General features: G+C 43.3%; 1 protein-coding gene across 1 annotated transcript; it reads right to left on the reverse strand.

Annotated features, from left to right (window-relative positions):
- Window positions 1–820: 820 nt before the first annotated feature.
- Window positions 821–13,946, reverse strand: LOC140134634 (uncharacterized). The gene is made up of 4 exons (XM_072155088.1): window positions 13,695–13,946; window positions 10,668–10,961; window positions 7,155–7,350; window positions 821–4,372 (listed from the first exon to the last, which is right to left on the reverse strand). Exons 1-4 carry the CDS (start codon window positions 13,696–13,698, stop codon window positions 4,156–4,158), a joined length of 711 nt encoding a protein of 236 aa, XP_072011189.1. The 5' UTR covers window positions 13,699–13,946; the 3' UTR covers window positions 821–4,155.
- Window positions 13,947–14,598: the final 652 nt, after the last annotated feature.

Genomic DNA, 14,598 nt, shown 5'->3' on the forward strand with positions numbered 1-14,598 from the left:
GGTACAACGTATCGGGAGGATGGAAAGATGTAGCTTGATATCTTTTCATCTCGTCTTTTTTACTAGATTAGTTGTATACTAATAAAAACTATGGGGGTCTCCCTATGCCGGGTCATGCCTGGCGTAGAAAGAAACGCAGCTGGTGATTTTTTACATGTGAAAATTCACGGGCTGCAGCGAGGGCGCAGGCGTGGGTACAGGGACACCCACTCCTGGCTATCCATGCCCTCCGTGCGCCTGGCCGCACCCCCCCCCCCGCCACCTCCTTCGTGAAGGTGGCAGATTGGGGAGATTATCACAAGTGCTAGTAATAAGCTAGAATTTGCGATTATTTCCAGGTTCCTACGACACTAATGTGGCGCAGAGGCCCTGATGAATATTCCCACAATGCCTCCGTCTGCCAGTCTATCTTAACCTCTACGCTCAATGTATATGCCGGGACCTTTCCCAATGTATACACTGAGCATTTACAAGATCACAACCCCAATCCATATGACTTAGTGGCCCAAGACCGTATCTAAAGTCGTGAACGCTCCACGAAAATTGCATCTAGTTCACAGCCCCACAACCCCCAAGGTCTATTGTTTACGGTTACGGTATGGAGAACCCAATGGGGGTCATTTACTAAGGGCCCGATTCGCGTTTTCCCGAAGTGTTACCCGAATATTTCCGTTTTGCGCCGATTGTACCTGAATTGCCCCGGGATTTTGGCGCACGCGATAGGATTGTGGTGCATCGGCCACAATCGGCGCAAATCGGAAATATTCGGGTAACACGTCTGGAAAACCGCGAATCGGGCCCTTAGTAAATGACCCCCAATATGTCTTACTGCAAAGTGAACAAGCCAAGGCCGCGCATCTCCTACGGTGCTTGGGCCGCTCAGCTCATATAGAAATGGGAGGGGTGAGTAGCACTCCGATCTCCACTTAGGCAAAATAGGACGTAAACTTTACCCTAGGATAATAGTTTGCAGCCCTATGTGCATGTAGTCCTTAGGGCCTATGAATGTCCCCCATTCAATATTCCCCAGTATGAGCCACAACAGAAAGCCTCGTATTACTGAGCGGCCATTCTTATAAAAACTGGATTATTCCTCCAAAAGCCGCAGCCTGGTAGAATAAACAATTACATTTTGCAAGCATCTCCCTGGGAAGCCTCGGGCCATGTTCACACATTCAGGATTAAGACTCCGCTAAAATCCTGATACATAATAAACTAATATAATAATACTGTACACTATAATAATATACATACTAAAATAATATACTATAATAAAAACATATAAGAATATAATATAATAATTATAATTATATAATATAATAATTAAGGTGGAGCTAATCCTCTGAGGACTCGGCAGAGGGAATAATGCTTCTTGAACATACGGAAGATTTCACAAGCTTTTACCCAAAAGCGCTGTGTGCTTCACCAACAAGATGGCGGAGGTCACATGATTGACTCCGGTCTCTGATATCAGGGCTGTATCCTCCTGGATCACATGAGTAAATCACATGTAGGCCGCCACAGGCTCGCAGGTGCTTTTCATAAAATGTCTTGGGGTATGGACAACCCCTTTAAGCCGGCAATGGCCCGTCTACATTTCTCCAACAAGTAACAGACATCATCTTGCTCATAGACCACCAGTGTCTTGGAAACTCTTCCACAAATGTCTGCTGCATGGTAGGTTCTAGTAGAACTGGTGGTGGCCCAGCGGATCCATATATTGCACCATGTACTTCCAGCTTAAAGTACAGGACTGTAATAGAGGGGAACCCCTGCACGGGGCTTCACATTATTTTATAGTTCCAGCTCATTAGAAGTTAGAAATTAAAACAATGTTATTTAAAAATATCCGACTTGTACCTACAGACTCCATGCACAGGTTTGTGTCTCCATGGTTACAGACTACAGAAACTGCTCATCCTGTAGTCTGATCCTTTACCATTACCTTATGACTGTACCCACTTACAGCTAGCTTAGTAAATGTAAGGTTTTTCATACAAACTACATGTACAATACCCGAACCAGTGAGGTTGATGATCATCTCATGTATATGGAAACCTAACCAACGATAGTAGATGTTGCGGAGATAAGAATCATTTGATTGACACGGCTATTTTGTTCTTGTGAGCCTAAGCCTCTACCACTCACGTAGTAGATTTGGGGTGAGATATCAGTATCTTAAATGTAGGTCTTGATAAAAACATTTTAGACAGATGGGAGTATAACTGGAGTATCAGACTACAAAGAGTTTGCTTGTAGTCTGTTACCATGGAGACACAGCACTTGTTCAACGCAGCTGTAGACAAGAATCGAGAAAGCAATTGCTTAACTTTTTTAAAAAAAATCTAAATGTGATGGAATATATAAAATTAATTTGCTTCTTTGGGCAATATAAAGCTGCTCATACACGATGGATAAAGGTTGGCTGATGTCACGAGAGACGCTGACCACGCTAATAAACTCATACATGCTTCACTTTTGATCAAATATATGAGTGTGGTATGGTGACATGTCAGCCAGCAGCTATCTCACGTCTATGGGCAGCTTTGATATACTGGCGGAGATTACACCTGACTTTACCGATTGAACAAAGCCTCTTAGTAGATACGGGCACCGGAGGGTTTGCAGGGAGGATTTTAAGATAATACCCCAAAAAGCCCCCCCCCCCAAAAGCCCTCCGGCGCCCATATCTACTAAGAGGCTTTGATCTCTCTGTAAATTCAGGTGCAACCTCCGCCTGGTCGGACCTAACACCAGGTCTGACCTAGTGGGTTTTCTGCCATAGGGGCACATTTATTAGGGCTTCTGTGCCATATTTCTGACCCTATCCCCACCTTGGCACACCCAAAGTGTTATTTGTAAAAGTCAGAAATCTGTCAGAGAAGGTATAATAAATGTGCCCATTGTCTTCCGTAGACAACCCCTGTTCATATCGCGTGTAAGAGCATCAGGGGATCCTCTTCACGAGGTTCAGTCCTTTAGCCTGAATTGGCTTCTTTCCATGTACTTGGCTCTTTTCACACTGTATTATGGTTTTCATAAAGCCTGGGATGTATGTTTTTGTCCATGTTGAAATAAAATATTTCCTATAGATCCTATGGATCTATGAGCCTATGGATCAGTGAAACCATTAGGGCGCCCGTGCACTGGCGTATGATAATGTTGCAGTCCTTTCTGTGACGCCAGAGTCTCTTGATGTATCCGGTGGCCGGGCTGCGCAGCGTTTATTTCTACGCCTGGTCCTTCCAGACATAGAAACATACTGCAGCATGTGAACTGTGTGCAGGAACGCCCCACACCAACCCATTCCGCCGCCGGCCTCAACGCTCAAATTAACACCCTTGTGGATGGGAGGCGGCGTAAAGGGGGCAATAATCGGAAGTTTTAGCAATTTTCTAACCCTTATATATAACCCCCATCAACTCCAGTACAATGTGAAAAAAGCCTTGTGGGAAATGAACCTTCATCCTGACTAGAGCTCAGTCATGTATGTTTTGCACTCTGGAAGGGTTGATGGAGGGACGGAACAGCGCCCCCTGATGATCAACACGTCGGGAAGTGAACAGGGGTTGTCTCATGTGTTTACTTAAAATCTTGGAGCAATAAAAAAATAAATAATTCTTAGAACTGTATCTGTGATCATAGTTATAAAAATGATCGACTCGATTTCCTGTAAATCAGCCAATCACTAGCGGAGGCGGGACACTTCCTCATCCTCTGTCTGGCATTTCCTGTCTGTCGATGCGGGAGCAGGAAATAGATGAACGGTGGTAAACCATTGCTGATAGATCCCTGCTTGGGAATTGGTCCGGTAGGTATTACTTCTTGCCATTGTAATAAGGTCAATCAAGTCAAACACAATGCATTTGTGGTCAACTTTATCTCTGCACTATTTTTGTCCAAGTTTGAGATATGGAGACCATTTCTGCTCCTCCTGACATGGCGTCCATGGTCAGTAACAGGAAGCATCTATTGATTTGAAGTTCCATAGTTTTTTACCTCCATACTGAGCTCCAGTACAGCGTGAAGTCAGCAGCATGAACCAATAGGAATAGAAAAGGAGAGAGAAAAACTCTTAAGGAGGATTTAGGCCCTTGCTCGGAGTGAGCGATATCCAACCAAGTGGTTATGAATGGATGTTCAGCTTTTATGGGATTATTGACTTTCCTCATCGTCAAGAAGTTGACCATTGTTTGCAGGAGGAGACAAAAGTTTGGTGTTAACATCAGGTTTGGTGTCGGTGTCAGAGGCCTTGTCGATAACTGAGTTAGCTGCGTTGTCGTTGGCAGTGTTGGAGACATCCATGGTGTACCGATTGGTGTTCTTGTCAGTATCACATCCATTAAGATAAGAATGCACTTCCCTGAGCCTCCTGCCAAAGTAATAAAAATTTGTCAAAGCTTAATTACAAACTTCTTATAGAGAACTGTCCCAGTTTTCCTGTTCCCGTTGACTATTGCCCCCATTGAGGCTCCCCTGTCTCATATATATATATATGGAAAACCCATTTAAAAGGAACCTGTTATCAGCAATTGGCCTAATGAACCACTACCAGTATGCTGTCAAGCAGCGTAACACCTTCTAGTTATTGTTTCTTTCATGGTCCAGGTTGGTGGCATCATCCAGAAAATCAACTTTGAAGTGAGATGTAAATTGGTTGTATAAAGTCAAGGAGGCGGAGATTATAACACTGAAGTCAAGGTGAAGAGCTCTGAACACCTCCTTCTCTGTGACAAGACTTCATGCTTCAGACTTCAGGAGATCTGGTCAGTGATGTCTCTGGATCCAGGACCATCAATTACAGTGAAGAGGCTTTCTGAGGAAGAGAGAGCTTGACGTCGGTGTTAAAATCTCCGCCTCCCTGACTTTATATAACCAGCTTACATCTCCCTTCACAGATGATTTTCTGGATGATTCCACCACACTGGGTCATCAAAGAAACGTGATCTGGAAGGTGCTGCTTGGCAACATCCTGGTATTGGTTTATAAGGTCAATTTCTGCTGACAGGTTCCCTTTAAGGTATTTTTTACAGAGATTAACCCCTTAACGCTCTGCGCCGTAGCTCTACGGCGCAGAGGTATAAGGGATGTATGAAGAGGGCTCACGGGCTGAGTCCTCTTCATACAGAGGTGGGGGTTTTTGCATATTGCACAAAACCCCCACCGCTAATAACCGCGGTCGGTGCTTGCACCGATCGCGGCTATTAACCCTCTAAACGCCGCCCGCAAAGTCGCGGGCGGCGTTTAAAAGACGCCATCTTTTTTTCGATCACCACGCCCCCGAACGTCATCAGGGGGCGGCGATCGGTTACCATGGTTGCCTCGGGTCTTCTCTTGACACGAGGCTACATGGTTTATGCAGGTTCGTTACAATGAGCCAGTGGCTCATTGTAATGTAAGACCTGCAAAAACGCCATATATTGCAATACTGTAGTATTGCAGTATATGGTAGGAGCGATCTGATCATCTAGGGTTATTGTACCCTAGATGGTCTAAAAAATAGTGAAAAAAAAAAGAAAAAAAAAAGTTTAAAAAATAAAAAAAATTAATAAAATATTAAAAGTTCAAATCACCCCCCTTTCCCTAGAACGGATATAAAACATAACAAACAGTAAAAATCACAGACATATTAGGTATCGCCGCGTCCCAAAATGCCCGATCTATCAAAATATAAAAACGGTTACGGCCGGCGGTGACCTCCGAGGCGGGAAAAGGCGCCCAAATGTCCGAAATGCGACTTTTACACCTTTTTACATAACATAAAAAATGAAATAAAAAATGATCAAAATGTCGCACAGACCTCAAAATGGTAGCAATGAAAACGTCGCCTCATTTCGCAAAAAATGACCCCTCACACATTTCCGCGCGCCAAAGTATGAAAAAGTTATTAGCGTCAGAAGATGGCAAAAATTTTTTTTTCTTTTTTGTACACATTCGTTTAATTTTTGAAAATGTATTAAAACACAATAAAACCTATATAAATTTGGCATCACCGCGATCGCACCGAACCAAAGAATAAAGTAGGCGTGTTATTTGGAGCGAAGAGTGAAAGTCGTAAAAACTGAGCCCACAAGAACGTGACGCACGTGCGGTTTTTTTTCAATTTTTCCACATTTGGAATTTTATTTCAGCTTCGCAGTACACGGCATGTTAAAATAAATAACATAACGGGAAAGTAAAATTTGTTACGCACAAAATAAGCCCTCACACAGGTCTGTACACGTAAAAATGAAAAAGTTATGGATTTTTGAAGTTGGAGAGCGAGAAATGAGCCGGAAAACCCTCCGTCCTTAAGGGGTTAATCATTGGTTGTAAGATCAGATTGTTGTTGGTAGCCCCGTATGTGTTATCCCGGTGACAACATTGTGCGCCATCCAGTGATTATACTAACAATACCGCGTCTTCTGTGCACTACTACAATGGACACTGTGCAGCCCTTTTAATAAACGTTAATATTGTTATTTGATACTGGTAACTGGCCTGATCTTAGCTCATGTTATCTTATGCTGTGGCTGTTGTGGGTATTTTATCCATCACGTTGTAATGAGACCATATTGATGGCATCGCCAGTAACGTTTATTCACTTGCGTCTCACCAATCAGTGTTAACCTGTAGATTTGCCTGTGGCCAGAGCCAGCTCCAGGTGTCAGTAGGCCCCTGGGCGACAGAGCCTCAGTGAACCCCTTAGCAGTGAGCTCATGTGGGGGCATTAAAATTTCAGAAAGTAACTAAAATATTTCTTAGTTCATCATTCTCAGACAGCTCTGTGATGGTTATTTTTTATACATCCCCCCTATGGAGTCATTATATACATACCCCTCACAAAGCACTTCCAGGCTGCTGGAGACTGAGATTCAGCCATGTGGGCCCCCCCAGCAGCACTGGGCCCGGCCCTTGCCCAGGTATGCCTGTTGCTAACGCCGGCCCTACCTGTGGCCCTCAATGCTCTTCAGTCTGGTCTTTATGTAAGGTAATCAGATTGATGGTAACAGCTATAATATGATTTTTGGTTAAAATAATAATAATAAAAAAAATGCCAGTGTCTTGTATCCAGCGACAGACGGGGCCTGGGCGCCAACCATTAATCTGATTCTGGGTTGTTCGGTTTCATAAATGACTGGGATTAATCAGATCATGTAAAATGTGGACGTTACCTTTGTTTTTTTTTTCCGCGAAGGTAAAAAATAAAAAGTACTGCAAGAAAAATAAAAGCAAGAACAAAAACAACAACAGCAGCAATGATCCATCCCTGATGGTTGTTGTCTCCACCCGCCAGCGCCGGTGTTGAGCTGTTAACGTACTTGAGATATTCGGATATTTTATTCATCACCGATTCCTCACTCAGCAGCCCTGAAATGTTAAAAAAAAAATCTTTATTAATGTGTTTGCAGCAAGAACACAATTTCCCCTCAAAATCTGCAAACTCCTCCCCCTGGACCACATAGTGACCCAGATATATAGAAACTGGCGCTATCCTCCCTAGTGCTGTTCACGTTGCGTCAGATACTTCAATACTGGCGCAGGTTCTTCTATTATCTGCAATAATCTGCGCTGCGATGGGATGTGTGGACCTGTTTCTATTTGCTTCACTTTCAGGTCCTGCTGTGCTGTATGAATATTATAGCACCTACGTGTCTGGAATCACTTCCTACATTTGGAACTAGAATCAAACTTCTTGGGGAATGGAGGATGTACCAGGATTTCATATGTAAAGGTCCTTCTGAGTATAAAATTTGGTGGTTGGTTTGGGTGACCATGGGCCCCTAGAAGGCTTAGGCCCTGGGCAAATCTCTAAACCGCCTATATCAGTGGTGGCGAACCTATGGCACAGGTGCCAGAGGCGGCACTCGAAGCCCTCTGTGGGCACCCAGGCCATCACCCCAGAATAGAGTTCACCAGACAGGGCTCAAAGAATGCTGGCCCAACAATTCTTCCTATATACAGGGACTCTTATGAGAAGCAGCAATAGCCCAAATATGCCCTCCTCCTTTTAACTGCATTGGTGTCCTCAGCAATAAATTACTGCCTAAATTTTTGTTTTGGCACTTTGCCATAAATAAGTGGCTTTTGGTTGAAGTTTGGGCACTCGTGATCTAAAAGGTTTGCCATCACTGGCCTATATTATAATCCACTACTGCTTGAGCTCCACTACCTGTAGTAAGAGGTGGGCAGCATCAGGACTGCAGAGAGGAGACTGTCTGTGCTGTGTATACGCTTGTAGACAGCACAGCTTATAGCTAGCACAGGCCTCGCTCCACACCCGATGTCAGTATAGAGGTGAGATACAACATGGACAAGCTGCTCAAAAAACCAGAGTCCACAAAAACTAGAGACCACACTAGGCAGCAGAGAGCACATATGTGGGCAGGTCATCACAATGTTTGGTTTTAGTTGATTGCCTATGCATGGTATGCCAGTAAAGTATGTGACACATCCAGTATGACCGGTGTGTTGTGGAGAGATGTCATCTCAGTGAGGTCATGTGCAGTGATGGCAGTCACACATCATTACTATGGTAACAGAGCAGGACAGTCTGTTACATCATCACTGGGAGGAGGAGTTACTGAGCACTGAGGGATCACAGGAGTTGTAGTATCCTGTGGTCGTCATCTTGGAGATAACTCCACCTACTTTAGAAAGCCCATAAAATTTTGTGAATCAAAAGCAAACTTTTTATCCCCCTTCACGACTGCCATACAGATATATACATCCTATTTGCACATCCCCCACGCAGAAAGAATGTTTATTAACGTCATGACACTTCAAACGGCCATATCTCCTGAGCCCTGGCTCCTAGAAACACAATTATAATCTCCCGCTTAATATGATTTATTGTGTATTGATTTCATATGGATGTTTAACAAAACCAAATATATCAACCCTTAAAATTGTTGTACAGATTCTTATTTCCAGTTGTCACTTTAAGAGTGGATATCTCCGGTTCTATTTGGCATCCAATCACCGTGGCATGCATCCTTATATAATATTAACGGAGAGACTCTTTCTGTTTAATATTACAATTTTTCGGACTATAAGGCGCACCAGAGTATAAGGCGCACCATCAATAAATGCCTTCTAAAACATCTAGGTTCATATATAAGGCGCACCAGATTATAAGGCGCACTGGATTATAAGGATGAATGGCCAGCAGGTGGCAGACCTGTGCACAGTACAAGGCAGCTGTCTGTCAGTACGGTTCATATATAAGGCGCACCTTTGATTTCTGAGGAAATCAAAGGATTTTTTGTGTGCCTTATAGTCCGAAAAATACGATAATTGTGTTTCTAGGTCCCAGGGTTTAGGAGATATTGGCGTTTGAAGTTTGTCCCCCTCCAGCCGGTCAGCTGAAGGCAGAATATATAAGAAGCTGTAGAAAATACTTTCACTTTCCAGAAGTACATGCACCCTCTGCAGCGGTAGCTGAACCTGTGTGATGGAATAATGCTGTACATATTTATAACATATTTCGGTAAAAGTTACTACTTTAATCTGAAAAATGACAAAAAAAAGCTTCTTTCTTCACATTTGTAGTCAATTATTGGCAAATTTAATACAGAAAAAATATGTTATGGAGTTAAAGGCACACATATCTTGCAAAAAAAAAAATAAATAAATAAAAATGGAAATGTAAAGCTTTTCTAGAGTTATCATCATTTATAAAGTCTCAGAGCAAAACATCAAAAATTTACCTGGACATTTAGGCACCAATGAGCATTGGTCATGAAGGATCAGGGATTGTTACCCAAGCACATTGATATACTGGTGTGTTCCCCCTCTGGTTTTTAAAAAAAAATATGCAAATCCGGACTCCATAGATGTTAATTGAGCCCCTGTGGCTCATTTGCATAATTTTTAAAGTTTTCTTTTTGTAAAAACAAGAGCATAAAAAGTTAAAAGAACAGATCCTGCTAGATGCAGCACACACCAGTATGTCAGTGTGCTTGGTTTACAATCCTTCATCCTGGTGGTAGATGTCCTTTAATGACATTGGGGCAGATTTACTTACCCGGTCTATTCGTGATCCAGCGGCACGTTCTCTGCGGTGGATTCGGGTCCGGCCGGGATTTATTAAGGTAGTTCCTCCGACGTCCACCAGGTGGCGCTGCTGCGCTGAAGAGCATCGGAACGCGCTGGAGTTCACCGAGCCGGGCTGAGTGAAGGTAAGTGCATTTTTTAAAAAATGCTGCGTTTTTTCCGAATCCGATGGGTTTTCGTTCGGCCACGCCCCCCTATTTCTGTCGCGTGCATGCCAGCGCTGATGCTCCACAATCCGATCGTGTGCGCCAAAATCCTGGGGCAATTCAGGGGAAATCGGTGCAAATCGGAAATATTCGGGTAACACGTCGGGAAAACGCGAATCGGGCCCTTAGTAAATGACCCCCATTGAGTTTTGTTGTATTCATTTATTTATAGTATTATGGGTTTTGTATCTGACGTTCATATGCTTGGAATGCCCCTTTAAGCTCAGTTGAAGGTTCACCTGACCTCTGCAATCCACAAACAAATCTCCAATTATCATCAGTGGATTTAGTGGCAGATTTACTCCCACTACTGGATACAATGCATTCACTTTAATATCACTTCCTTAAATAGTCTGTGCTGCTTTCATGCAATACATTCATCAAATATACAGAAAATTGTAGGGATGTTACGTGACCTCTTCTCACCTCCACGAGTGGCCGGCAGATCATATCCATTCCAGCCGCTTCCATGCTGCAGGGTCAAGTCCTCTGACCTCAGGCTCAGGTCATTGGTCAACGTTTCTATGTGTGTTTTATTTTTAGCAAAAGCCAAAAGTCTGGATCCTGTACAATTATGGAAGATGGGAAGAGAATCGAAGTGGAATGTACAATCTTCGGAGCTTTGATCTCTCATGTATTTAATGTTCAATGTTTGATTGAACAGAGATCCGTCCATCATATAAAACCAAAACTGCCGCCATTGTGACCCCACGGAGGACTCTGCAGAGAAACATGGAGGGCAGGAGAGATTAATACATTGTATCCGCGCCCCATGACAACTATTCCTGCCACAATTCCTTACACATTATTATTTAAAGGGAACCTGTTACCATGTTTTTCACAAATACAGGTAGTGGCAGGTTCCCATAGAGCCCTAGTAACTCACATCACAGCAGCCTCCATGGACTTCTACTCCTCTCCATGCAGCCTGCTGTGATTTCATGTGATACTATATGATGTGATTTCATGAGATATATGCTTGGTGCACAGTTTTCTATTGCTATAAAGCTATAGGACCTGCAATGATGTCACCCTGGTCACATGACATTACAGCTGCACACAGAGATAGGATGGGGAGGAGCTGCTTGATTGAGCCTGAGGAGGCCACGCCCACCTCGCCTCGCTTTAGCCATGTTTGGATTTCAGGTAAAACTATAAAGTTGAATGTATGGCAATCTCAGGGGAACAATTTTTAGCTATAAGAAAAGTGTCTAGTTACTAGAGCTCTATGGGAACCTGTCACTACCTGTGTTTCAGCGCGACCGCAGCATCTAACATGCCTCTGGGGGGTCTTTCCCCCATTATCGCCCCGCACCATCTTCGGGGGGCGCCGATCATTGATATGGTAACCCTGGGGTCTGATCAGGACCCCAGAGCTGCCTGTAGACACTGCCTGAAAGATTGGGTCCCTGACCCAATTTTAAAGGCCCAGTGTCAGCCTATGCAAAAACGCGATGATTTCAAATTTCAAAAATGGCAAATTTTTCAAAAAAATTCAGCTTTTTTGGGGGGAAATAAACGCAAAAATTATCAGTCGCAATTTACCACTAACATGAAGCACAACATGTGGGGAGAAAACAATCTCAGAATCACTTTGATAAGTAACAGCGTTCAAAAGTTATAACCATATAAAGCGACAAAAAAAAGGCTGCAAAAAAATGCCAACTTTGCCAACCTAAATTTTTTTTTTAATTTAAAAAGTCATTGCTAGAAAGAGGCTGGGGGAGTATTATGGGGGACATATTTGGTGGGGGCGTTTAAGTGTAGAGGGGGGGTGTGACAGGTCCTCTTTAAGTGGAGTGACCGGACTCACTAAATCCGATTTCAAGATGGCGGCCATATTGCGGACACGGCCTAATGATAGTTCTTACCAATTATTTGCTGGGGGATCATATAGGTCATTTTCCCTTTTAAAACATAAGTGTGACCTGACCTGGGATTTTTGGCTCACCCTATATATATCATAAAGGGAGGTTTCTTGTGCACATGCAACATGTTTACTTGTGGCCATATTTCAGCTGCGTCTATTGGGGTGGATGTGACATTTGGTTTTATAATTAGGATTTTAATAGTCATTTTGCATGGTCAGTGATTGCATTGCACTTGGGTAATCCGTGGGTATGTGCTGCAGCTGCAGTATCTAGTCTCGATCAGTAGATGGCAGAGTTTCCACAGCAACACAAGATTTCTGTCTGACACTCCCAGAAAACCCCAAGGAAGCACAGGGTTGCACCGAGAAATATTAAATTAATTCACCCTAAAAAAAAGTCTAATATTTTTGACGCATTTGTTTGCTTTGCTTCTCTCCATCTGCTTTTTACAACGTTCAATGTTTATTTTACTTAAAAACTTTGCAGAAATATAGAAGATTCCAGAGGGTTCCCAAACTTTCAAAGTGTATTTTATCTGGTGCGATATTTTCTAGGAAGTTGTGAGTCGTCTATTGTTTTCCTCCATTGAGAGTGACTGCAGACGTTTCCACCGGTTTTAAGCACGCCTCCGGTTTTAACAGTTTTTTACCATTTCCCATGCGTTTGGCTGCTTACGAGCTGTTTACGGCTGCTTAATTTATTAAGATAATTGGGAAAAACTGACAAAAAAAGCTCAAAAACGGATTGAAAACGCATGCTTGTTAAAACATATATTAATCGATATTAATCCATTCCCCTATACGTGATACTAACCACGTTCACTAATGTATATTTTCGGACCATGGTAAGCTGCATCTGTGATATATCCATCAATATGACAGATAAGTACGTGCTAGCATGAGATCAGGTTCTACCCCCTCTGACAATGTTGCATCAGCTATATGATCAACACAGCCCTAGGAACATATAAGGAACTATAGGAAAGCGAAGATGTAATCTTATGTAAGGTTATCCTTACATGGGGTAAACAAGATAATATTAGATGCAATGTAAGTCTATGGGAGCATTTCCTATATAAGCTGAGCTGAGCAGGCCTCCAGGATGCTACCACCATCAAGGACACCGGAAGGACTCCTCCATCCGTCTTCTACTCTACATTCATCTGAAACCCTTCACTTCTTCTTTTGAACTTTTATGAACTTTGCAATTGATTGCCGTGTTATTCCTTCATCTGAAGACCATGTACTCTTTTTGTGGTAATTAAATCCTTTCCTATTGGAACAACCTTCTCTCTCTACGTTGCTTCGGCTCACTGAGAGAAACTCTAATTTAGAGGGATTTTACAATGCTTAAAAACGGAACCAGAACATGTGGCATGACCCTTAGGAGGTGATAACTTGAAGGGATTGTATAGTTCTCATTGTTGGTTAGTAATAAATCACAGCAGGGGATACATTGTATTTGGTGCGGTAGAGATTCCCTTTCCACAGGTAACAGTAATCACAATTGTGATAAAATGCAATAATGTATCACTTCCCGATAACAATAACATAAAGGAAACATAAATAATAAAACTTCCTACCCATCAGGCAGACCCTTCCTGAGTTATTGGGCAGGACGGGGGATGTTCTTCACTCTTCCCTCAGTCTCCGGCACGTGGGATCTACAATTCCTTGTCTCATGTGTCACAGTTCTGGTTGTCAGTCAGAACTTCTCCAATTTTAATCCATCTTCATTAACACTGAGACATGGGGGTACGGGAGCGCCCGTCCTGCCCCCTACAGGAGGATGGTATGGGTGTGAATGAGAGCTCCAGTCCTGCAGCTCCTTCTCTTCAGACGACTCTCCAAAATGATGACAGAAGCAGGAAGTTACAGACTAGAGACAATTCCTCCTCCCCTGAAGGCGTGGGCAGGGCGATTCTAGAATATCCCCTCCTCCTGCTGTAGCCTCCCTCTATTCCCTGTTATATTTGGCAAGGGAATAGAAACAAATCTGTGAAAGGTGTCAACAGTGCCGGTGGCTGCTTCTACTATCTTATAGATGACAATCTTTCTCCCATGCATGACGTATGACGGCTGAGCTCACGGCCAGATATCTTTAGCTCCGGGCAGCATCTCCACACGGTGTCCCTAAAACTACCACAGTCACGTACAGTACACTCCCCGGCAGGGCCGGTTCTAGACAAAGTGGGGCCCTGGGCAAAACTAAAAGTGGGGCCCCAAAATAAAACTATTTTATGACCTGTCACAGTCAGCAAGAGGCTCCTTTAGTATGGTAAAACAAACTGTAATATGGGAGAATTTTATAGGAGATAGATGATAGGGAGATTTATGGGCAGCATGGTGGCTCCGTGATTAGCACTACAGCCTTGCAGCGCTGGTCAACATCTGCAAAGATTTTGTATGTTCTCTCTGTGTCTGCGTGGGTTTCCTCCGGGTCCTCCGGTTTCCTCCTACACTCCAAAAAATTACTGGTAGGTTGAT

This window comes from Engystomops pustulosus, chromosome 6 (genome assembly GCF_040894005.1).
Source record: "Engystomops pustulosus chromosome 6, aEngPut4.maternal, whole genome shotgun sequence".
NCBI lineage: Eukaryota > Metazoa > Chordata > Amphibia > Anura > Leptodactylidae > Engystomops > Engystomops pustulosus.